Source organism: Lepisosteus oculatus, chromosome 25, assembly GCF_040954835.1.
Source record: "Lepisosteus oculatus isolate fLepOcu1 chromosome 25, fLepOcu1.hap2, whole genome shotgun sequence".
NCBI classification, from domain to species: domain Eukaryota; kingdom Metazoa; phylum Chordata; class Actinopteri; order Semionotiformes; family Lepisosteidae; genus Lepisosteus; species Lepisosteus oculatus.
The window spans coordinates 2,454,816-2,480,286 of NC_090720.1; the positions used below are offsets into that span (position 1 = coordinate 2,454,816).

At 40.4% G+C, this 25,471-nt stretch overlaps 1 protein-coding gene across 7 annotated transcripts in view; it reads left to right on the forward strand.

The window, feature by feature from the left end:
• casz1 (castor zinc finger 1) overlaps positions 1-25,471 on the forward strand; it is a 242,887-nt gene that overhangs the window by 116,757 nt on the left and 100,659 nt on the right. For 6 of the 7 annotated variants that reach the window (XM_069184059.1, XM_069184057.1, XM_069184058.1 and 3 more), the window contains one exon: positions 4,971-5,023. Coding sequence is in view for 1 of the 7 variants with exons in the window: in XM_015337175.2 (XP_015192661.2) it covers positions 21,959-22,007 (49 nt within the window). In the remaining 6 variants the exon portion in view is untranslated. Of the gene's footprint in view, positions 1-4,970; positions 5,024-21,591; positions 22,008-25,471 lie in introns of those variants that run through there. The other variant, XM_015337175.2, reaches the window with a different exon arrangement.

The window sequence follows — 25,471 nt, forward strand, 5'->3', positions numbered from 1 at the left end:
TCATGTCCCGAGCGAAAGAAGGGTATGGGAATCGGAGCCTTTAGGATATGTAACTCTTACAGATAAGGATAATCGTTTCTTCGCCACAGCTGTTTTGACTTAAGGGGTTGGTGCCATTGACTAGCTCCTGTTTTTAATTTTACACCGTCATGTACCAAGGTCAGCAGCTTTATTAAAGGAGCCCGATTAAGCAGAAAGGGAGAAAAAGAGGGGAAATAGCAGTGTCCCCTTTGAAAAGAAAAAAGAGAACATGTGAACTGCTGAATGTCTTCCTATCTGTAGCCGGCCTCCCCAGTCACTAGCTATTTTATAATCATCTTAATCGCTATTGTTGTCAAGTTTCATGCTCGGGCTGACCCTTCTTTTAGGAGATTATTGTGCTGCTTTTTTCTCCTGCTCTCCCCCTTTCCTTTCCCCATGGTATTACCAGGGAAACTGTCTGGTTGGGGCTTGCCCCCGGCCCTCTCTTCCCTGTGTCATTTTTTTGTCCTTTAACATGGTTTTCCTAAAAAGTTTTTTAATCAATCAAGTATGAGGCAGAAAATAGGCTTTGTCACGGCTAGGCCCCGGGTCGTGTGATGCTTGCTTAGCATGGTGACAGGTCCTCAAAAGGGATAAAAAGGAATATTTTTTCGGGAAAACCTCGGTTTCCATGGCGCCGCCACTTGTTGCACATCTCCAGCCTTTCTTAGCTCCTGCGTGGGCCCAAAATTTCAAAGAGGGGGACAACAAAAATTAGAGCAGGAGGGATGCATTTGGCTCAGAAGGCAGCTGCCCTCTAGACCCTTGCTGTCTTCTCTTACAGGCAGAGGAGAATAGGCTGCAGAATTGACAGCCAAAAAGAGGGCCTGCTAGCTTCTGTCAAAACATGCATAATCAGTGGTATTTAATAAATGTTCAATTTTTCATTGTCCCTTTCCCCATTCGAAAAGTTACTCGGAGAGGACACATAGCACTTGACTGAAAAGGCACGGTAGGAAAAGGCGTTCGTCTTAAGGACTCTGATAGTATTGCTTCAGATTCATATAATTAATGAGGGTTTTAATTGGGTGTGTGGCAAGTAAACTAGAGGGTTTGTGTTGTGTTTTCTTTGTGCACCACAATGTACTGGGCAGGTGAAATCAGTAGACTGGCTGGAGCTTCATTCTCAAAGAGGGGACTACGTTTTTGAAGTTCATTTTTTATGTAACATGGTGTTGGTCCTTGCTTGCTTTTGTGAACAGAGAGGGGTAATCTGGTGACATGCACTGTTGGTGCCACAGTGCTGTTTAGAAGCTTATTTAAAGCACATAACAAGTAAATAAAAATGCGTGTCTGGAGAATCACATAAAGGCATGTAAATGAATTTGGACGTGTTTGCTGATACAAAGAAAAGTTTAACGAATGCAAGGTTTTGCATAAGGTGTGGTCAGGGCTAACCACGTTAGTTTAACATTACTTTGTTAAAAGGGGCTTCTGCATAAAATTATATTAAGACCAGTCTGAGGTGTTTGTACATGGTCTTTTTTAGAGACAATAGGGTTTGTTTCATACCTGCCTCAGAGTGTGCGGTCTGTGAGTGTGTTTAAGACAGTGAGGTGTCTTTCTCTCGTTTTTTGAAAAACAAATCTTGATGGGGCAGGTATTTTGTGTGCCAGGGCTTCCTTAAACGATTTGCAAAAATTTCCATAGCACCACTCCGGCACACACCAGCAAACCACGCAGTGCTTTCATCATTGACTTTCGACATCCGTAATGGAAAATTTCATTTTTGTGTTTTATTGACCAAAGAGAAGTCTTAGTCAGTAAAGTTTTAATGTGTTCTGTACACCAGCACAGGTTCATGTAATACTGTATATCAGCCCCTACATCTGCATGCACTAAGTGTCAGAAAAAGCTCAAACCTTTCTGGGCTGTTTACCCCAATTGGAACGTCCTTTGATGTAAAAGTATTTTACAATTTTAAAATCTTTAATTGGGAACTTCATTTTTGAAAATGTATTTTTCAAGACTGTGATGCAAACCGATCATTCACAGTTCCTTCTTCAATATCTGTAGACCGTCAAGATGTCTAGTACATACATTTTTTCATTTGGAAGAAAACAGAAACCTGTTTTTCTGCACTCCTCTTGTCATTTTTTGCAAAGGTTAGGAGCAAGCTTGGGGGTATTCCTTGATAGTGAATTATCATGCAAGGCATGTGTTTTTTTTCCTGATGAATATATTAAAATTATTACTGTGCAAACATAGTTTCTAATTACTGACCTGCCTGCCATAGTACTGCGCTTTCTTTATGGAACTTTCACAGCCTTGTTTGTTTATCAGCACCAGTGAATGCAAAACAGTCCAGGCGATGTCATCCCCAGCCCCGAGAAGGAAGCTGGAAATGATTTTTTTTAAACAAAAATAATCAATTCTAACGTACCAGTCTGGCTGGTTTACGTTCCCTCTGTACACCTTTACGTGTTTGCGGTAATTGTTTATTTCGTGATTCCTTTTTTTAATTTGTTTCATTTGAAGACTGGTTTTATTTTCACTTTAATTTTTTAATTTTTTATCAGGAAATGTAGTAGTTGGATATTAAATTGCACTCTGACTTGTCTTTAGATGAGTGTAAATGATGATAGAACACCTGGTTCTATCGATTTATTATTATTATTATTATTATTATTATTATTATTATTATTATTATTATTATTATTATTATTAAATGTACTATGTAAGATATGTTTTTGAACTGGAGCTACCAAACAGATATGTTCAGTGTATAATGGCCGAATATTTGCCAACTCAAGATATCGTGACAATGAAGGATTCTGACTACCAGCGAAACAACTGCCTGCCAAAGGTATGCCAGGCAGAAATGTTTCAAATATGCCCTGCACTGTTCCCATAAATCTGCTTGTACACTTATTGTTTCTAAACTATTTCAAATATGGGACAATAGCAACACCTTTACACATTCCTGTGTTTTACAGGCGTTTTTATATGCTTTGGTGCTGTTTAGCAGGTTTCTCAAGTAAGAAAGCCAATATTTTATTATTTTTTTTCCATTTTATGTATTCACATGGGTGTGTAGACTTCTTGCTGTTTATTTCTCCTGCCTATGACATACACGGCTGTAATGTGCTTTCAGTCTCACCTGTTCTCGGAACACACCGTGCAAGATTGTTTAAGGGCCGATCTCGTTATTGTAGGGTTTCTTTCCTATTATTGTAGAGTTTCATTATGTGCGTGTTTACACAGGCTGAGGTATCACAGAGAAAAAGTTCCTTTTTTTTTTTATTTGGCGCGCACACGGTTTGATCAGGGGGATTGATAGGGGCTGTAATTTAAAGAGAGGATACTGCAGCCTGGAACAAAAAACAATTAAAGGAAAATGAAAGAAAAGCCCCCAAGGGTTAAAAATAGAAAATTAGCAACATGCATGCTGGAATTTACGGCTCCCACATCCAAACTTACTTTGCCCACATTGTTATGTACGATTGAATCTGTGAGTTCTTCCTCTAAGCTCCTTGTCACATTTTGACTTAATGAAGTGCAACTTAGAAGGGAATTGGGTTCATCATGCTAGTCGCACGCTGCTCCCTTGTTGTAAAAACGGGGGCGGCGTGGGACCGAAGCGCTACAGCGCGAGTCGTTATCATTCCGGTCAGTCTGTTTAACACAAAATTAAACAAAGAACTAATTAGTGCCTCATGAATTAATAACTGCACTGTTTCTGAGTAGAAGTTAGGTTGCTGAGGGGAGATATAAAATAAGTAGGAAGATCAGGTTAGAATTATTAATACTTTTTTGGTTACTTGTGCTCTCTCAAGGTTACCAAACTTTACAAACAGCTGTGCAAACTCAGCTGCTGTCACTTGGACAATTTAAAGGGGTGGGGTGGCAGTAGCTGCCTCTCTCCCCACCACCACCACCACCTCTTATTTTAAAGGAGAAGCGAGCGCTGGGGATGATGAGCTTTGAAATGTCAGAAGAGAAATCAAACCCGCCCCTCAATCAGGGGGGAAAAAACAGCCCGTGCTCGTTCCTCACCCCTTCGGAGAGAATCCGAGAATTTACGAAAAAGTAAAAGAGTCAGACCCTCTTGTGCAGCATCCAGAGGCTGAGCCGTCATCGCGCTGAAGCAGCCACAGGAAAATGTATTTCAGTAGGTAAAAGGCACACCTTTCAGGCTGAAATCTGGGTGACAGAGGGTCTTAATCATTGAGAGCCAAAATCTGCTGTGCCACTGGGTAATAGATAGAATATTATTTACCTGTATGTATTCTTCATTTTCATTTTGTGAAAGTAGTACTTGCTGTTAAACTTTGCTTGAAAAAGCATTTGATTTTTAGAAAGACGTGTGCTGAGATAGCCGTGCTCCGAGTGTTTGCTTTTGAAAGAGAAGAGCAGCTCGGTCTCTGGTGTTAAAGGCGCAGGAGTGACAGGGGTGGACAAGCAGGAGGAGGAAGGGGTTACAGCTGGATTAATTTTACTGCCCCTCTGAATAGGCGTGCAGCACCGGGACTTACAAAAAAGGCATCCAGAGCTTTAATACAAAGATCTCCAAGGTCATATTGGCTCATAAAATCCTCCCTTCAATCAGATTGTAGGATTACTGATTCTAAGTAAATTGGCATTATTCACCTTGCATCATTGCTAAGCTGGGCTGAAATATTCAGAAAACTGGTTAACCCAATGCTACACCTGCTGTCCTCGCTGAGGGGAGACGCTTGACAGAGAGGGGGTCAGCAGGTGACTTTCACCTGTCGGGTTGAGATACAGTTACCCTCTAATCCCACTGTCTTCAGTAATATATTGAGGTTAGTTTATTCCTGAGTGGGGGTCGGATTATTTGAGACAGTGGCACAAGATTTAAGTGCAGAGGCTGTCGGCAAACAAGTCTGTACATAATATGTATACTGTATGTACTGCATGCATGTTGTGCATACACAGTTCAGGAATTTGCTGACTTCTATTCTTGTTCTCTTTCCTTTTTCTTACAGGATGAAGTAATTTCCAGTAAAGGGTGATTTGCTCCCGCAAAAAAGAGACAGAGGTAGGACTAATGCACTGACTGTTTAATTAACGATTTCCATATGGAAATCGGCAACACAAAAAAGTGTCTCTCTTAATCCCTTGGCATCAGTGCACCTCAAGTTGTCAAAAAAAATATCCACTGACTTTATTAGAATTGCAAAAGTCTTGTATCCAGGCTGTTCAAGATTAAATGATATTGTAAGAGCCGGCGTACCAGAGCAGGTGACGTCGCCGCCCTTCCCTGTGATAGCGGGACTACAGCTACTGGGCTGGGGAGAGATCTCTCTTTGGCTCACCGGGCTGGGTCCCTGCTGAGCGACGCGGGAGTCCCGGGTTCGAGCCCCCGATGGTGGGGGGCCGACCTAATGATGCAAGGGCGCCCGCCTGAGCCCCCGTTGCGTTACAATATGTAACACGAAAAAAGAAATGTGCAAAGGGTTCCTGGACTTGCAGAGACTTCCAGTTATATTTGGTGGGTCTGCACTTTCGAACTATCTCATGTGTCGTATGCTAATGGTATTTCCGATATGTGAGCTTTCGCAGTTGTAAAGAAAAAAAAAAACAGGAGCTGTCATAGTGTGTTTCTCTCGATCAGTTTCTAAGGATTTCAATTAAAAGTGCTACCGTAAAGAAATATAGCACTGTCAGAATGCAGTGCTGGAGTATATATTTGTAATTAGGGCAAATGCACTGACTTCGCCTGTGGCCTCCAAGTCACTAACAATCTGGGAACAGAGAGTGATGCTGTGTGCTGTATCATGTCATAAAGAATGAAGCAGCACTGAGCTCTCTTCATGTCACCTCGGGGCAGCTGTGCCATGAAACAATGGAGACAGAGTTCATCCCAATCCTGTATCGATATCCGTTAACGTAAACTAAAATGGGTACGCACAGGACTCATCAAAATAAGTATTTTAAGGAAAATGAATGAATGTGCGATATGGAAATGCAGTATACCAGTATATGGACATATTGAGAGGCACATGCTTTTGAACTGATAAACAGGTCAGTCACTCAGGCTAAAAACGATTGACTGACAGATCGAGAAGTAGACGGACAGTTTTTTGTTTGGTTCCAAACTGGACTGAGGAGTGACCTAGGCTTTTCAAGTGTTAAGAACAAAAAATACAGCTCTTTCCCCATTGCCTTAATGATTCGCTGCTGCTAACATGGGGGAGAAAGCTGTATAGTGAGGAAGCTCAGTGAATTAAATGCTGTCATCTGAATGAAACCAGAAGACTTCCAGCCCCAGTGTGTCTTTGAACGGGGAACAGGCATGCTAGCTCAGACCCCTCTTGAATTAGAACCCAATTCTCCATTTGCTTCATCCCTAGTAGCTGGAGTGTAGTTCCTTTAATTGGGTTTTGATAGATTTAATTCAGCTAATCAGAAAGAAACTCATCTGGCTTTGCAACGGTGCCTGCATGCATTCCTCATTCCACAAGGATCCCTAAACTCGGAGAGAGAGTCTCCCAGAACTGCTTCCCTCCAAAACAGTGGGATGAGAATTAAACTGCTGAATTTGTTGTCATTGGTTCTTGCCTTCCTTAGGGAGTCTGAGTCTTTTAATTATGCTTGGAGCAAAGAATGTTGTATTGCTGTTTTAAAACAACACAATACACAGCTCCTTCTTTCCCTTTTCTGTCAGATCAGCCTAAAATTTAATGACTCGGATAATAGTATGTTTGGAGAGCAGACATGCTATAATTTTTGGGGAGTAATCACAAGATTTTGTTTCAGATCTGGACTGGAGTTCTGTCTTAGCTTAGCAGTCGTTGAAAAGTGTAGCCAAGCTTTAAAAACAAAAGACATGTTAAGGGGAATAAAATATGGGGAGGAAAAACATTCTCGTTGAGTCTGTGGTAAACCTCTACCACTGAGCAAATATGTAAATCCCAAAGATCAGAATCTGATATATATATTTCCTTGAAAAAATAAAATCTGGGCTTGCTAGGTCTGAAGTTAATGTAGACTTTATCATTTATTACTGAACCACAGCAAAGTGATCAGTCAGTCTTGTTGATAATCAAATTGACCGTGAGAACAGATCTGGTTGCGGTCTGGTTGCGCAGACCATATCTGCCCTCCTACGCTGTATTCTGGACTGTAGGGTCGACTATCAGTAACCTGCGCGTGCACAGGTTAGTGCCTGCTGAAAGTGTAAAAACAAGTGAAAAGTTTTGTTATCCGTGTTGCATTTGCAAAGTTTTAGCAAAACCAGTACAGTCCAGCTACCAGTCCAGCTGGAGACAAGACAGCGTTCAGTGCCTCCAGTACTGGAGACTATAGTTGATGTGAAAAACTAAATTTGTGTGTCTTTCATGAAAGTATTGTTCTGGCAGGTTTAAGGGAAACCTTTGTTCAAGAAAGAGAAACACTAGGGCACGTTTTTACACTGGGGTGCAGGGCTTCACAAAAGAGGGCAAAAGGAGGAGAGGACAACTGTATTTTTTGTCTCCCCAACAGGTTTGAATTATCTTTGTTGGTCTTTCCTCTCTTTTAATTTTTTTTTTTTTTGGGGTGGCCATTGTCAGTTTCTCCACTGTGTCAAAAACAAGTAAGAGCAACATGGAAACAGCCTCACTGTGTAAATATTTATGATGTAACATCTCCATGTGAATAGACTTTCTTCAGAATCCATCCATCATTCCTGCAACAAAAATGAACGCCCTCCTCCCAGTGGCTGAACTCCATAGGATCCTCATTCCCGAGCAGCGTGTCCCCCTCTTCTCCGAAGTATTTGTTTTTCCTTTGACTTTCGGCCGTCCAGCTGTGAGGGCAGCTTTTCTGTTGCCCCCCCCAGGCCTTTATTCAGAAAAACTTCAAAGCCCATTTCCACCATTGTTTCTCCGACGTGGTCGATGGCCCCGAAAATGCAAAAACAGAAAAACGCGATGTAGGTCAAATTAAAGCAGTTGCGCTTGTGTCCCAGGGATGAAAAAAGTGAAATTCTTACTGTCATGTTGTAGAGTCTTGGTAACGTGTGGCTCGAAGACGCGTTCGTTTTGTCTTTCTGCTCTCGTCCTCCTAATGGGGCCGAAGCTGAGTTCCTCTCCTTCCTGTAAGAACATCCCTACGGTAGAGGGAAAGCTCCTTCCCTTCCAGCCATTTCTTCAGTCAAGAATGCCCACCCAGTGGAACAAGTGAGGTACATACCAGTCATTTAAAACCAAGAAATCACTCTTATGGAATGTTTCCACCTTTTTACTATTTTTTAATGAATGGAAGGTTTTGAAATGCGGTGACCTGCAGTACTCCAAACTCCTTTGTCTGCAGCCTTTTTATTTCATACTGCAAGCTTGAGCAGGCTTTGGGTAACCTGAAATTCAAATAATTGTTTAATAAGTACTGCGAGCCTCATTTCAAAGAAAAAAAAATGGTGAATCTTTTTTTTCTTTAAGCGTAACATCAAAGGCAAACCGGGGATCCATAGTTCAAAAACCCAGTAGCGGTTGAGTAATCACCAATGATAAAACCAATTAGAAAGAACCGCCTTTAAATGCTGTGAGATGGTTACTCTGAAAACTAAAATTGCATTTCAGTAGTTACATATTTTCAGCAAGTGCTGTTTGGACCTGCACTGATAGCTTCTTACACTGACCTATGTCCCTTATCCCCTTTTTAACAAAAGGAACAGATAGCAAATAAGGCCTTAGCAATGAAGGGCTGCTGTCTTGTGTTAAGTACTGTTGCTGTCTGTGTTAGAATCTCTTGTATGGTTTCTCAAGTGGAAAAGGGGGTGTATTCCCTTTAATTTGATGCATCAGAACAGCATTAGTTCAGGCCGAGCCCAGCCAAGATGAGATCTCTATCAGACATGGGTGATTCCTCCTGTCTGCAGCATATTGAGGGACATTTTAGGAGTTTTTTTCTTGCGCAATTTCATGCAGAAACCGGGGTAAAAAAAAAAACAGGCGTTCCAGATATGAGTCAATATGAAAACATTTCCTCTCAGGTTTTGCAATTTTATTTTCATCAGGGATTGCTGAAAGTTAATTAGCATATTGTCTCTGTTTGCAGTCTGATCTGTGGTTTGAAAAGTTAATATGGATTAGAAGTTCAGGAGCTCGATAGAGCGATCCAACTTTATCCATTCATCTCAAATGATGAGACTTCACCTCGACGCGTCTCCCTAAAATAATAAATGCACTTGTCACTTTCACAAACAGAAAGTGTAATATTTATAATTTCACCACCCGTTCCGATTATTGATATGCAGTCTTTTGCAACAAAAGAGAAAAAAAGGAGAAATTCAGGCATTGTCTCAGAAAAGGACTGCAAACTTTTTTAAGGGAAATAAATCTGTGAGCAGACCCTATGGGGCTGAGTCATTTTTCTTCTTCGTAATGTATCTGTTTACCATCAAAGGAAAGTAATGATTGTGTGTTAGTGGCCGATATATTATTTCCAAGGTTGTTAAGTGGTGAACGGAACAATTCACCATTAAAGAACCATTTAGCGTTTTGCATTGCTTTCGTCTGGATTTTCACAGTATCTCTAAGGATGGATGGTGTGTTTCTGAGTGGCTTCTTTTTTCTTTCCTGGTCCATTCAAGCTTTCAATACCTTCCTCTCCTCTCTTCCCCTTGCTTCTTTTTTCAGCAAGCAGGACGGTTTTACTTTACTCCTTTGTCATCCTAATTGATTGCATTAACCTTTTGAGTATTGAATTTCCAGTGCATCACGCAGGGCACAATGTGGAATATTATCATAATCCTTCCAAGTAATGGACACACTGCAATCAACAATTCTTTAGGAAAAGTACATCTTTGAAAGATGGAATGTCTTATTATTTCCAATCAAAAGGCTCCTTTGGACTGCTAAGGTTTGGGATGCTTTCCAGTTTATTGAAGCCTTTTCTTTACTTCCAAAACTCAGCAGATTCAAAGCTTTTTTTTTGAAGGTAGACTGCAATTACACACAGCTTTAAGTACTTTGGGAAAAAATGTGTTTGGGGGAAGCCAGTTTCTGAGTTTGTGTTCTATGATAATAAACTTGATAAAGTACAGTATTTTCTGGTTATGAATAACATGCATTATCATCATATCCCTCTGCTGTTGTATTAGAGTTTGCAGTGTTGGGCTTGATCAGAAATGGAATTATCCGCACTCTGACATTATTTCTTTATGTTAAATTTGTCAGTTAGTTACTGGTTGTTGTTATTGAGTTTGGCACTGATTACTTAATTGGGGGGAAGTTGTAATTGTAATTAGCAAAGGACTCCAACGTTAAACCCGTCATCCTCTTACTGAATCATACCTCTTACTGCTTTAAAAATACAGTATATTGAATGTGATAATGAATTTTGTCTTAAAGTCAGGCTGCATTTAAACAGTTTTATTTTTAATGACAATTCATCCCCAATAAAGAAGTATTTGCACCATCCTGTGAATGCAGAATCTGTAGGCCGACAAAAAACAAGTAAAAAAGAAAAACAGTACCCCTGCGTTTTTGGTCAATTGCATCTGTACTTACCTGGTTTCTAGAAACTGACATTGTTCACCACTGACTGACAAACCTGCTTGGTGGTTTCAGACATCACTCACCTGAGATCTCCCACTTTAGTGTCACTGAGGAACACAATTTAATCTCCTTTACCCACTTTCCATTTGCCTTCTGTGGTTGAGTGAGGAGCAAAGTCATTTTGCTTCTCATGTAATAAGAGTGTTCACAGCAGCTTGTGAAATATTTGAAACACTCCTCTTTGTTCTGTGTCCAGACTCTTTCTGCAGGCTTTCATTACCCCTCTTGAACATATTTGGGACATGTTGATCATAAGCATGAGGGGATGTTTCGAGGTTTTTAAATATATATATTTATAAGAGGCCTGGATGTATACAAAATAAGCTGTAAGAAGTGTACCGAGAGAAATTAAAAATACAAAAAATGATATTGGTTCCAGGACTAATTTAGTGTGTTTTTAATGCTTCTTGGTGTAATACCTGCAGAATTTGAATAATCATTTAACTACAAAGGCTTTTGTTAAGATAAAAAAGCTACTGTTCTGGAAAAAGAGAACAAGAATAGAAGTAACAGTTTTGTTTCTGATCTTCATCAGTGATATAAAACAACCATCCTTTTAACAGAAACGTTCCATCTATTTGCTGTTGAACAAGAGTTGTTGACACAGTTTTAGCTGAATTTCTGAATCGTACAAAGGGGTCCCTTCCTTATATGGAACTGTCCCAGACATGGCCACCTGGCTTTTCCAACAGCCTCTTTTGTATTTCAGGATTTATTAAACAAAACACTGAAAACTGGGGGGAAAAAGAAACTGACTTTTCAGGCCTAAATAGAACAGTAAACATCAGCACAAAAGCATTAAATTAATTGATTGTTGTGCAACAGGCAGAAAGCTGTGTTATCATGTTTCCGTGGCAACAAAAAATTTATTGTCAGGTCGCTTAGATGAATTGAAGCAAAACACCCTTTAATTCATGGCAACTCTATTATATTTTTTCAGCTAGGAAAAAAATCAATTGAAAGGGGCCCTTATGTGCAGACAGACACAGTTGTTGATCAATAATTATTTTAAACAGGGTGACACAGTAACTGTTATGTGAAGCTTAGGTTGGTTATTTGAAGAGCTGTTTTGTTTAGACCTCCAAGAAAAAACTACTAAAAAAAAAAAAGAATTTGCACTTTAAGTGCTGTGGATTAATGAAAGTCTGCAACCTCCCCTTTTCCAGCAATATCTTTCTGCTGTTGGTTTTTGCTGCATGTGAGAGAAGAGGCACAGGTCAGTAGGACAGGTCAAGGTCAATGGAGAAAACTCAGAAAAGTGCTGTGCAGAGTGTGACATGCCCTCCAGGTTAGCACACCCCTTGCGCTTCCAAAGCATGTAGTTCACATAGAAAATTAAAAAAGAAAATCGAATCTAGTGTAAGGTGGAGCATTGACATTGATATCAGGGGATTGCATCAAACACCCCTGCTGCTGAACCTCAACGTGGGCAGTTCATCAGGAGGTGCAGATAAGAAGATCAGAAAGCCAGACACTGTGCTTTTCTATATAACAGAAACAGCATTAAACAATAAAAATATAAATGGGTGACGCCCTTATGAGAAAAGAAATTGAAAGCATATTACCCGAAACTGTGACGCCTCTCTATAGAAGGATGGCTCGCAGGTTAATAACAGCCAGATCACGTGTTTCCTGAGGCCTCTGATATTGATGAGGGTCTAGGCAGGCTTAGGGAACTTTCATTCATTCATGGTGAAGAGTGAAAAATAAATCGGAGGGCCCAAGTGGAAACGACATGGAAGTGCTTCTCTAACTAAGGACAAGGGGAGCTTTTCTTACACAAAGCATGGTGGGTGCATGGGACAGCTTACCCAGCCATGTTGTTGAAGCTGATGCCCTCCCTGTCTCCTTTCAGGAAACAGCTGGATGAGGTCTTGTGATCAATTAATTACTAATTACCAAACGAGATAGATGGGCTGAATGGCCTTCTCTCGTTCATGATGTTTCTTATGTTCTCATGTTTTTACGTTAGAGCAGCCCAGTTCATTAAAGAACTACATGCTGGATGACAGGCTGTTTCCACATGAATATCTCATCCTCCGATGAGCAGCACCGTGCGGGGTTTGTTACATTCAACCACGGTACAGTATGTTGATTTTGAAGGCCGCAGCCTCTCCCAGACTGCCTTTAAACTGGTCTCTGCTGGGATTCGAGTTTCTTCAGTAGATCTGGTGTGGTCAGAACTAGAAGTTTATTTGAACAGCTGACAGAGTGTATTGGATTTCCTCCCTCAGTTCTAACCAGCTGTTCCTCTGTAGTGGGCTGCAAAAACCGTCAGTGTGTAAAAACTGCAATTTTTTAAACTAATAATGGTGATAGAAAATCAAAATTCGTTAAACAGGACTGAGTGGAGGACACAGAGTAATTAAATAGCGCAGGTGCTGGCAACACCACTGGAAAATTATTTATTTTAAAGAAAGTGGCAGAGAGTGGCTGGACTGTGTCAGAGGAATCCCTTCTTGTTCTCATTATTTCTCCTGTTTCTCTCTGTCCTTTTCAAAGACAAATATAGAAAAGTCCTCTATTGATCTAATCTGGTTAATGCTGCTATTTTCAACAATTCCATTGAAAACCGCCCCCCCACACCTGCACCTCCCCCCATGTCTGTCACCTGCTCCCTGTCCTGTGGATTGGATCTGGGCAGATCTGCAGCAGAGGTACAGTAAATCCCCAGGGCTTGACATTCTACCCCCCTCTGTCCTTAGCGGAGGGCTGGGTGGGGTTTTACTCTTTGTCATGGCCATCCGATGTGTTGTGCTAAGACGTGCTCTAGGTATCTCTCTCCTCCTCAGATCCCCCTACCCTGATTCATGGGACATTTACTTTTCCAAGCCAAAAAACGGAGAGATCATGGAAATGATATGAAATAACCCAGACTGCACGAAACGCACCTGTCACCTGACGGTGGCTCAGGACCCAGAAGGTGGTGTTTCTTCTTTCTGCTTTCCAGAGTGGAATGAATCTTTTCTTGACTTTGAGTAACATGGTAGCGGTAGCAGAATTTAAAAAAATTGTCGAGGCCCAGGCTACTGCTGCTGAAATTGTTACTGATTATGATTACAAGAGCATGGACAGAAGTCCTGTTGTGTGTACGTCCAATGTATGTATTCATGTGTTTGCAGTAGGTGCCTCTAAATCTAGGTTCTTTCATCTGCTTGGAATCCATTAAACACCTTTTTAAACTTATTTTTAGAACACAAGCATCATAATTCTCCTTATTGTTACTGGGAACATGCATCATTGGTATGTTTTACTGTGTTTTGTTTATTCATGTGAAGAATAGATACAAGTACAGTACTTTTTACAATTAAGACAGTGTTTCTCATTTCTGCTTGAGAAGATCCTCCCATCTTCTCTTGATTATCATCCTCATCTCCACAATCTTTTGGTCCTGTTACGATCAATAAGAAATAGGCAGTATCAGTGCCCTTTCTGAATTACTGGTGAATTGTTCCAGCTGAGATTTGTACCTTCTCGGTGAGCAGTAAAGGCCTGTTCTCTCCTCACTGACACTAATCCACTGTGTCCCTCACTGTCTGTTCCAGTCACGTTCCATATCTAATAGTTGGTTTAGAAGGAAGTCTGTAGCCTGCGGGGAGAGAAGTATATTACCTCTTTAAAAAGCTGTATTTTTATTGGGAGAGCTGCCATGTTAACTGTGCCCTTTAAAGTATTTTTAAAGCTCCTTTTCTTTGGAATATGACACTTGATGTCAGGAATTTTCGTGGTTCTTGTTTCACAGCTTCTGCATAGAGTGTATATCCTATTAGCTAAGGAGCAGTGCTGTGATCCGCACAGTATTGTTGCTGATGTTCCTATATTACAGTGTGCCTATGCTGAATTTTTTAAGATGCCCCATGTAGTTCACCCTTTCAAAATTTAAGCTAATCTGAACAATAAGAAAATTTGCATTGTTATACTCCATCCGACAGGGAAAATTTGTTTTAATTTTTTCGAGAGGCCTTGAGCAAGCATGCCATTTGTGATTCTTGAATAATTTTCTGGCACGTATGGCAGTTTACCACAGTAAATTTGCATGGACTTTTCCGCAGTGTTCCAATGCGTTTACCATGCTGCAATTTCAAACGTGTCCCATTTCACTGTGTTTTACTACTCTTGACCTCGTTGAACCCCTGGAGGAAAAACCCGGCTCGTCGTTGTTCTCGGGGTGGAAGAGCGCCTTGTGTCTTTTTATGGGCAGAGTTTGCAATCGTGGAAGGTCAGTGAGCAAGAGCAACACTAGAGGAATACATCCGAAGTAGTGTTAAGTGTCAAGACTGTTGTGGGATTTTAAGAAAAAACGGTTCTTCACTGTAACAACAAATGAAGTGCCCTTCAAGGTGTTAAAAGGAAAGACTCGTGCATCATTTCAAAACAGGTACCAAAATTACGTAATTCTTTATTACAATATGTACAATGTTACTCCTACAGTAGGAGAAGGTGCTTCATAGTAAAAACAAGATTTTGAGCAGAAGACTAAATGTTAGAGACTATATCTGCAATAAGATGTAAGAAGCCCAGCAAATCCCTCGTTGTGGCCTGGCTCCAGCGTGAGGGGTGAGGTCACCACGTGTCTGTCCGTATGGAGCCAGCGCTGGCCCGGGCACTTCCTGTGTGCCAAGCGCCATCTGCATTTCCTTGTTAACGCGCCTTCACATCCGCTGGAGGATTAGGAGAAAATCCCCAGGTTTTTTGAACCAGTTGACAAATATCAGATTTGTCTCTAAAAATTAGCTCCATCCATATCTCCCGCCATATGACACACAAAAAAGATTATCTTTAATACCCAGCCAGCTTGTGTATGGAAAAAGCAGATTAAAGTTTCAGTTTAGCAATATTTACTCAGCCAGTTCCACCAGGCACTGCACTGCACTGCACTGCACGGCCCTCGAAAATGACTTTTTTTTATTTTGTTCGTTTTTAGCTGTTGTAAGATGTTTCATCTGAAAACAGATGAAAGCAATATTTGTCTAATTCGTCATCATGGAATCCAGTGTCTGTATCCTTTAAACAAACAGTGTGAAGAGTTAAAGAGCCTTAAGTGAACAATAGCAGCAGGTGTCCTTTCAGCCGTGCTTTGTAGCGTCAGGAGAATGCTGCGCTGTTGTTTCAGTGGTCTGTTGGCCCAGGCCAGGGGGCGGGTGGGAACTGGGCCTACTGTGTGACCTGAGCGCTGTTCCATTGTCACGGCCTCAGTGGCTCTGGGTGTTTGATGCAGCCCGTAGCGGCAGAAACACCGCCGTCCTACAAAAAAAAACAGAGCAGAAGATTTTTTTTTAAAATAAAACTTAATTACGGGTTTTTTTTTTTCACTTTGCAGCCAAAATCTGTACCTCCTGGGTCGAAGCGTGTGTGAGTCTGATGCACAATAGCACCGTCCTGCTTTAAAATATGGCACTGGTTTAAAATATGTGATTTGGCATACACAAGGGTTTCGTTTGCGTTGTTCAGATGAATTGCAATTTGCACCCCCCCCCCCCCTAATTATAACCAAATTGCAGCTTTTAGGTTATGTTTCAATGCGTCTGGGGCTTCAGCGCAGCTAAAAGAAAGGCCTGATGATTCTCTTTATCCTGGGACTCCAGTTGTGCGACTGTCAGCATTACCGAGTATTTGGGATTTGAAGTCTTGAGGACAGGCTTTCTTAAGCCCTCCGCTAAGTCAATATGTTATCCGTCTCCATTTAATTATCATGCACATAATCGGCGTCCAGCTCGCTCCCTCAGCCCTGTGGAGGAGCGAGAGTTTCTGCTCTACACCTGTGCTGCAGGTGCACTCCTTGCCTGAGTCCCTTCCACTGCGATATTTATGGGTGTCTTTGGACACCAGGGGAAACGAAGGTGTCAATTAGTCAATTAGAGCACAGTGACTTGCAGAGTACTCATCGAGAGACCCGGTGTGCTCTAACAAAGTAATTTCCCAAAGCTCAGGAGTTTCCATATTCCAGACTGACTGTAGACTGGAACGCTGAAAGAAGGCCTGTGGTTTTTAATTGTATTTTCTAGTTGATATCTTTTTTTGATAAACAATTTCCTTTCCTGGTTTTTGTTATTCTGATGCGAGGATGTGCGTTTTTTCTTTTTTTTTCCGATTTAGCTTAGGAGAATTTTATAATTTAGTAATTAAAATCTTTGATAGGCTTTAGAAATTGCAGCTAATTGAATTTAATGGGAAGATGAATTTCAATTTTATTTGATTACAGAGACCCCTGGCATAGGTATTTATGGAAAAAACTGTACAAAAATATGCTGTGTGGGCTAAGATGGCATAATAAAATTAACGGTAATCGGATTTCTCCGTCATGAATTTCGCTCTAATTTCACTATAATTTTCCATTAGATAGCTGGTTTACAAATATTTGCTCATCTGCGATGGGAAAAAGCTATCTGTCTAAAACGATTATGGAAAGAGCCTTCAGAAAGGTGCCTTTTTTCTGTTTGCCTTTTAAAATCCAGATTGCGAGGGCTCACAATTAGGCATATTGCATTATGAATGTCTGCATCCGGGGAGAAATGTTAAAAATATTATGATCAAAAGACAAGAGGACAAAAAGCTGATAGAAAAATGCTAGAAGTTTTAGGTCAGTTTGGAAAGTGGACGTCTGAAATAAAAGTGGAGTACAATGTAAAATGGCATAAATATTTGTAATGTACTATTCTAAAAGCTGTGTGTTTGAAAGAATTTATGTACTGACATATTTTTACGAGGAAAATTGCTTCACATGCTGCGCCAGTTCTGCAGAAGATAAGTGGTGCCTTTGGGAGATGAAATGAACTGAACGCTTTTGCTAACCAAAATTTTGCGACAAATCAATAGAATCTGAACCTGAATGAGGCTACTTTCAGAAATATCAAACATGGCTACGTTAAATTCCTACAGGTCTTAAGCTTGCCACCTGTGTTAGCATGCATTTACAGTAGTTGTGAATATTTACCTCTTAGGAAAAACAGGACTTTTTGCTTGTTTAAAAAAAAATGCAAATGACAAATGTCAAAGCATGCAACTGTTAATGTAACCTACAGCCTTTGGTGCGGTTTCTTAGTTCCCCAAAACTTGGAGAGCCTACGTGTTTATTTAGCATCTAATTTCCTAAAGGTTTTGCAAGTTTTGTCTCCAGGCCTGAAGAAACACGTGGAGACAACGAGAGACTTGAGCAGACAAACAAGAAAACAAACAAACGAATAAAAAGGAGCGTGCAGGAGAAGCGGACCCTGGAGAAAGGCAGGGTAGCTATTGTGAGGATGGGCCGCAGTCATTCTGCCTTGATCCTGAGTCTTTTGTAAGACCGCCCCATGTCCCCTCATCTCCTCTCCAGAAGCCCCCCCCTTCCTCTCCCCAACATGCTCTGCCCTGCTGCCAGAGACAGCAAGAGAGTTCAAACACAATCTAACTCTCTCCAAAGGTCAGATTTCTCACTCGGCAGGTCCCCCGGCCTTTCCCACAAAAGCCAGTGAATTCACATCTTTCAACTCAGCCCTCGCCTTTGTCCCTCTGGAACGGAGCACTCCGGCAGACCAGCACCCCCTGGAGTGCAAGGCAGGGGACTGCTCACCGTCTGCCCCGGCTTTCCCTTTGACTGCTGCCCCCCAGTACCCCTCCCCGAATGCCCCCTGCACCATCCCTCCCTTCGCTGCTGCAGTCGGCCTTCTTTAACTTGCAATGCCTCTCAACGAAACACCTTTCTTTTTAAAAAAATAATGCAACTCCCCCCCCTCCCCACCAAAGAACAATTGCACTTCCTCCTGCGCTCTGTACATCAGCCCTTGCTTGGATGAAGTGCACTATGTAAGTGCAGTGAGTTATTGTTGTCGTTTCTCATGTCTTTCGTCGTGAGTTACAGTAAGTGCAGTGCTGCCGAAGCAACAATTTCTGTTGCCGCGTGGAGAGAACATGAAAAAGTTTTAAAAGTGCTACATTTGTTCCGGACGTGTTAATTAGGATGTGCTACAGTCGTGTTAAACCTGCTGTCCTGTCCTCGACATTTTCCCTCATCAATCTGTAATTTCTTTGACAGTTGGGTGTTGCAGAATAAAATGATGATTGTTCCAGTTGTGTTCTAAACTTATGTGCCATGCCTCAAAGTCTTTTTTTAACAGGGAATTGGAAAGGATTTGGAAAAAGCTGCAAATTATGGACTCCTACCAGTCCATATGAGTAAAAATTATATACAAGTGCATGCACACATTCATAGGAAAGCAGTGAAACCTGTGAGAAAGGTTTATGGAAAAAGTGTGGAATCACTGTTGTAGGTTGGTTTTATGGCTTTAAAACTGTGAATTTATATAACTACACACCTACTGTATTGCATTACATAGCATCATATTCAAACCATACAGTATATAAAATACAGCCTTGCACCATAATAACATAATCAGACTATTGTGTGTTTTTTTTTGCCAGGGTTCATTAGTTCAGGTTGTATTTCATACAAATCTCTTTTTGAGTTTTTGCTTCAAGAAGCCTAATTAGTTGCAGAAATTATTGTACACAAACAATTTTTGAGCTTTTAAGGCCTTTTCAAGGCTTCCTGTTTTGCTAGTCCCTGGAGCTCCACACAACAGATGTCTCATCTCCAGCTGAGCTCCTAAAATACACATCTTATTTGCCCAACTAATACATTTGTAGTCGTAGCTCCCCTAATTGGTACTTTATACAACACTGTATTTAGGCCTGTTTGAACAGTTCTGAAAACAGTTCTAAATTACGTTAAATTAAGCGATATTTGTGCACTGCTGTACCTTGCATTTTGTAGTCTGCTTTGTTTGCAATTTAAAAATGAAAGAGGTGGATTAGAAAAGGAAATACTGGTGTAAAAGCCTCAAAAACGCTGTTGATCCACTAAATGTGTTCTTGTACAATACATTCTGTTTAGTGCTGTGCTTAAGAGGCTTTCACATAAAAAGGGACGTTCTTGTGAGGGTGTGTCAACGGAAAACAAAAATCAGTTATGGCATTTTGGCTGATTTTGCTTCAAAGGTGCTGTACTCCCCATGCTCTTTTGATGAGAAGGTTTGTCGGTGGAGTATTAAAAGTCACCGAGAGGTAATCTGGAGGTAGGGTTCGTTTGATGTCTTCAGGGCTTTATTAAGAGCAGAAAGACAACCTGATCTCAGAACAACGAGTTAACAGGGAGTCGAACTGACTACTCTTCCACTCACTGGCCTGTGTTGCCCACTTCTCAGTCCCTTTGCTACTTATTCACAGGCTCCGTTTCTGTGTCTGGACGGGTGAAATACGGACTCTGTTGTAGTAGCAGCTCTTCCGTGCTCAACCTTTCTTTACTTTTTGCATATATCAAATAGGAGGAGACGTTCATAGTGTTGTTCAAGCGTGAGTCATGATCAAAATTGCCAAATCAACCAGAAACCTGTTTTCTTTTCTGAATGTATACAGTACTTTTTTCAGTAAAGGATTAGGCTTTGTTATGCCATTAATGTAGTTCGCCAAACAGAGCATTTCCGTGTTTCGATGCAGGGAGTGTGTTATTGTTGTTTTATTACAGTAACCTAGGACTTTGAACTTTGTAAATTATATTGCTAGCAGATTACTATTAATACAAATAAAATCCCCTGAGCACTGGCTTTACTTCCACATCTCCTGTTTTGTTATGGATATTATATATGGAAGAAATATGTGCTTAGTGTGTGTCCCTTATTAATTGTTTATATGAATAGATAAATACAAAATATGTACAAGTATGTGAACCTTAGAAGCATTTTTGCATTTTGCTGTGGAAGAAACTGCCAGGCAAATAAGGCGTTTAACTTATAAAGTATTCATTGTCACCTGGTAACGGATTGCAGTTTATCATTTCACCTGAAATTACAATGGAAAGCGATACCTTATCAGAAAGAGAGAGGGAGCAACTAAGAGAGGTAGAGGAGGGAGAAAGAGAGGGAGAGGGAGATGGTGGTTGGTGTGGAGGGGTGGGGGGAGGTGTTTCTCAACTCCAGGAATGCACTTTTCTTTCTGATAATTAACTGCTGCTGGATCGGATTACGAATTTGAAGCCAGTCAGGTTTCTAATCAATATTTCCCTCTTCTTTCCCTTTAAAAAAAAAAAGTCATAAAAATGGTTTCAAAGGTAGGCACCGCCCGATCAAAGTATTTTTAAAATATAATAACAGTCTGGAGGCCTTTTCTCCTGGCTCCTTCCTTCCATAAACCTGCCTTGTAGAAAAAGATTCTTTTCTTTTTTATAGAAAGAAATGCATAAATATGTAATGAAAGGACTCTGAACATTCCCATTACTCTGGGAGATTTGGGAAGTTCTAATTTAAGATCCATATTAAAACCCACATAAATTAGATTATACTCTACCAATGAGAAAATTATGTATTTTGAAAAAAGTAAAATATTGTTCTCAGGATATGTTTGCCTTTGACTGTTTTGTGTTATTTTTTTAAAACCTTCTTCGCGTCCAGTCCTCTACAGATTGTCTATTTTTTCACACCTTTCCTTTCTCATTTAAAAAAAAAAACACACTTTGCCTTTGTGTATTTTAATACTGTTGTATTTCAAAATGTAAGTTTTCCATGTTAATCTGTGAAAAGGGCCGTGGAAGGCAGACCAGCAAAATTAAGGCTTTTCATCTTGTTTTTCTGAAACTGCAGTTTGGCAGCATAATTTGGAAACATTTTTTTTTTCTGTTACATTTTGATTCCTTCACTAGTGAACAATTTATGTAAAAAAACTCAAGGTTTCTTCCTGCTCATTCCTGAATGTGGTGAAAATGTTTTCTGTCCAATGTGTTGTACACAGTCACAGCGTTTCGAAACTTCAGATTAATTCCTTTTTGTGTGCCACACAACACAAGACAAATACAGGAGAATCAAACAGTGCAACTCCCTGTCTGCCTTTTATGTATTTTGTTATTTGTTCCAGAATTATGGCTTTTTAAAAAATGCCGTTTTCAGTGCCCCCCCACCCCCCCTCCCTTTTTTAATAGAGCGAATGATGGCTCCACCCCATGAGAGTTGAAAGGCTAGTAGACCACAGAGATAGAAAAGGCCAGCCCACTATGGGAAAAACTGCCAGGGCTTCTCCTCTGCTGTAATTTCCTATCTGCTTGTTCTGAGAACATCACCAACAGCTTAGCGTGTGTGTATGTACGAGAGAGGGAGGGAGAGAGAGCGAGAGAAAGAGAGGGACTGCAAGCGAGGGGCAGGCTCAGCTTTCTTTCACCTGCCCCCCATGAAACCACAAGAAGGAGGGGCTAAACCTGCAGCTGCCAATCATCTTCATTCATGGCAGCCGGCATTATCTCTCTGTGCAAACTATTGACAGATTACATGTCAAAGAGTTTAGTACATTAGTGAAGGAAGTTTTTGTTTTGCTTTTGTTATTTTATTTTGTTGTTTTGCCTTTTTGTTTTTACCTGCTTCTCCTCCTTTTTGCTCACTTCATCCTAACCAACAGAGTTGAGTAATATTATGAAAGTTACATGTCTGAGTGGATATAACTTCGAATTCCCTGAATATGGTAAGTGCTCTTTTTATTTTTGATGTGAGTGTGCGTCTGCGTGTGTCTGTGTATGACAGGGCTAACTTTTGTACTTGCTGATGTTTGACAAGTGAAGGTGAGTCGCTATCTTGAAGAGTAATTTTTTGAAGCTGTTCTGTAACTGTAACTTGTGAGCAGAGCCTTACTGAACCTATAGCCTGTGAGTGACGGCATGCAGGGACTAATACAATATTAAGTGCGATCAGTCTCTTTTCAAGTGCTGATGTCGCCCTGCCTGTGCTGTGAATGAAAGGCACAGAAAGGGATTCCCAAAACTAGATGAATTTTCTCCTGTTATGGCCAAGTTTATCTCATCCGTTTCAGTGAATTGATAAAGCTGACACTCACATTTTGACTGAAGAAGAGGTGAGGGAAGGAACGGGATTTTTCTTCAGTTTTTTTTTTTTAGAAAGCGTGAGACTGTAAGTGAATGTTTTGGTTACGTGAGCCATGGTTTTGGTAACTGTGCTGTAAATTAGAGCTGAAAGGTGCCTGTCTGTGTGTTGTTTGGGGGGGGGCATGGAGCTGTCATGAAAGAGCAGAGGGAGCAGCTCATGGCCTTAGGGACTGTCACCAGGGGGAACGCAGCAAACGCAAAAAGTGCCGTTAGTGCAGCCGCGCTCCGGTTCAACGGGCATTTACTCCTTTTAATTCCACCTGTTTCTCCTGTTTCATCTGTACTTTCGCAAAGTTACTACTGTCATAGTCCGGTCCTGCGATTTGTTTTAAAACACCAAAAAGACAAATTGGATTAGGAGATGTCAGGAGGCAGCCCAAATCTAGCTGAGCTTAAGGTTTTCCCCCCAGATGGACTATTTGTTGCTTGGAGTCCAAGTGGAAAGTGAACTGGCAGAAAGGGGGAGAGAGTGTGTTGTTCGGGGGCCTGCGTGCCGTGTTACCAGTTCGCCAGAGCCCTCTTAGCTGTGTGCCGCTGGGAGCTGTGGGTTTTCTGAAGTTGAAATTGCCTGGGTTATCAGCAGGTTCTTTCTGCTGCTCTGCAGTCGCCCAGCTAGTTGTGTGACTTGTCTAGAGACAGCTGGCGCGGCAGGGCTCGGGCCGATTTAAAACGGTTCGTTTTGTCTGAGGAGATGAATTCCTCCCGTGTAAGTGACTACTGTAGTACTCCAGGAAATGTCTCTGTCACCAAGGTAATAGTCTGTTTCATAACCCTGAGTATTTTTTAAAATTCTTCCATGAGTCGAATGCCACCGATAAGTGGTTTATTTTGAATTAATCTAGGCTTGGATAATAAAAAAAAATGTTTCTCTGTAAATTTTTGTATTTTCAGCTTTTTATTCCTGAAAAATGTTCATTAGTAAAGGTTAAGTGCCTCTTGTTTATGAGAGGATTTTCTGTAGTGGATTATTGACAGAACCTGCCTCTCCCTGTTCACTGGCGTTTCCTCAGTGACTGCGGAGAGCCTGTTATTTTTTTACCAAGTGTTCGTAATGCACCTAACGTTTTTGTTTTCTTTTTTCGATTGGCCTCTTCAAACTCCTGGTTATTTCTGTAGCCTTGGGAATGGTAAAAGTATTCTTCAACATAATTTCAAGTGCTAACACAACAAGCTGAAAGTGACAATTAAAAACGTCCTGGTTGGTATCGAGGAATACAGAATTTAGAATAGCTGAAGAAAGAGAAGAACACTCGTTGTCTTTTTAAGGTCAGTCAGATAAAGTTTACAGTACTTTACCAAAAAAAGAGAATTTTGTTATTTTAAGTTATTGAGTTAAAGGCCAGATGTTTATTTTTTATTGACCTTGGTTATCTTATTCTTTTTATTTAAAAAAAACGTAGTACTAATCTAAAAATGTGAAACTGGCTCTGATGTAAATACACCTTGGGCTGCGATGTTTTCTGGAGAAGTGTAGAATAACGTCTTTATATTTTAAATGGCAAATGCAACGTTCTTTACAGATCATAACAGGCAGTGATTGTTTCTTCTTCAGAGACTAGGCTGATGTAGCTGTGGCTCCTTTAATCACCTTTACTGCACTCCTGAAAAATGGAGTCAAATGAACAGGAAAAACAATCCAAAGTCTGTAGCCTTTAATAACCTTTACCACAATTTAGCAATAACCGAATCAATTTGATGTCTTAAGCAATAAAAAATGCTGTTGCCATCCTAATTCTCCTGCTCCTTAGATGACAGTAAATTTACATTTTTTAATTAAACTAGCCGGAATTTTTATGAGGGGGCTGGGTTATGCTAATAGGAATGTTGTGTACTGTAGATTAAGAGAGTTTCGAAATAAATTTAGCAGGAGCCATTAAAAAAATGTAGCCAATGTCTCTAACTCCCTTTGTGCCAATTTCTCCAGGGGAATTCTTTGGTTCCTGGACTTGTCAAGGATGACTGATTTTTGGCAATGAGGAGATTAGTATCATAATGTCAACTGATGCAAATAATTTATATGCTCATATATATTTTATACATCGTCAATTCGCTGCAGAAAACAGGACGAAGGAAATTTTTTGTACAATTGACATCACATGCCCAGACTAAAACTTAAATCCAATTATGGTGTCACAGACAATAATGATTTTGTCAAAATTATAAAAAGAAACATTAAACTTTTTTTTAAATAAATGACAACCTGAGATGGAATTGTGTCTCAATTTTACAATTTTCACCTCATAGGCAGGATCTCAGCATTGTTTTTTTACCAAAACAAAACTGATGAAAAAATAATTCCTAATAAGCGTATTCTTAAAAATAAGGTTGTAACATTCAAAATAGCATTGTTAACTATTAGAAAGATCATGTCTAGAAGCAACAGTGCTATTTAAAAATTCTATTTTTACTGAGTGTTTCCAGTTAATTAGCAAACTCATAATATTTCAAGAGTTGAATATGTCCAGGTATATATAAGTCGGTGTAGAGTAAAATTTAACCTTTAAAATTAGTGTGTGAAAACTGTGGTTTAAATGTACAGTACATCGAGCAATAGTGGGAATTAAATCACTTAAGTTTAAGTTGTGTATTGAGATGCTGGTTCATTTTGTGCACTTTTGTGGTAGGTTCTCATCTGTAATTTTTTAATTTTACTTATTTTGAAGATTTACGAGTGGGCACCGAATTGTTACATTTTAACAAAATACTACTAATTGGAAACAGATATGAGACATTCATCTACTTATTTTAAAGTGCAGTATGTGTCATTAATTTTGGTTTTTAGTGGGGATGTCATAAAGCTGTGCTTGAAAGTAAAGAAATACAGGTGCTGTGCAGTGGCTTGCAGGGTCACAGAGAGGTTCACACTCCACAACATGACGTAAGCTGCGAAAAATATTCTTGTTAATTTCCTTTAATAAGAAAAAACAGCCTTTGAAATGCCCCGTTACACCACAGCCGAAACCAAGCGTATCACAGTCAGCTCTCTGTGCCGAGGTCGGACTTCCCAGCGGCCTGTCCCGTCGGAGCGAAGCCGAAGAGAGGGCAC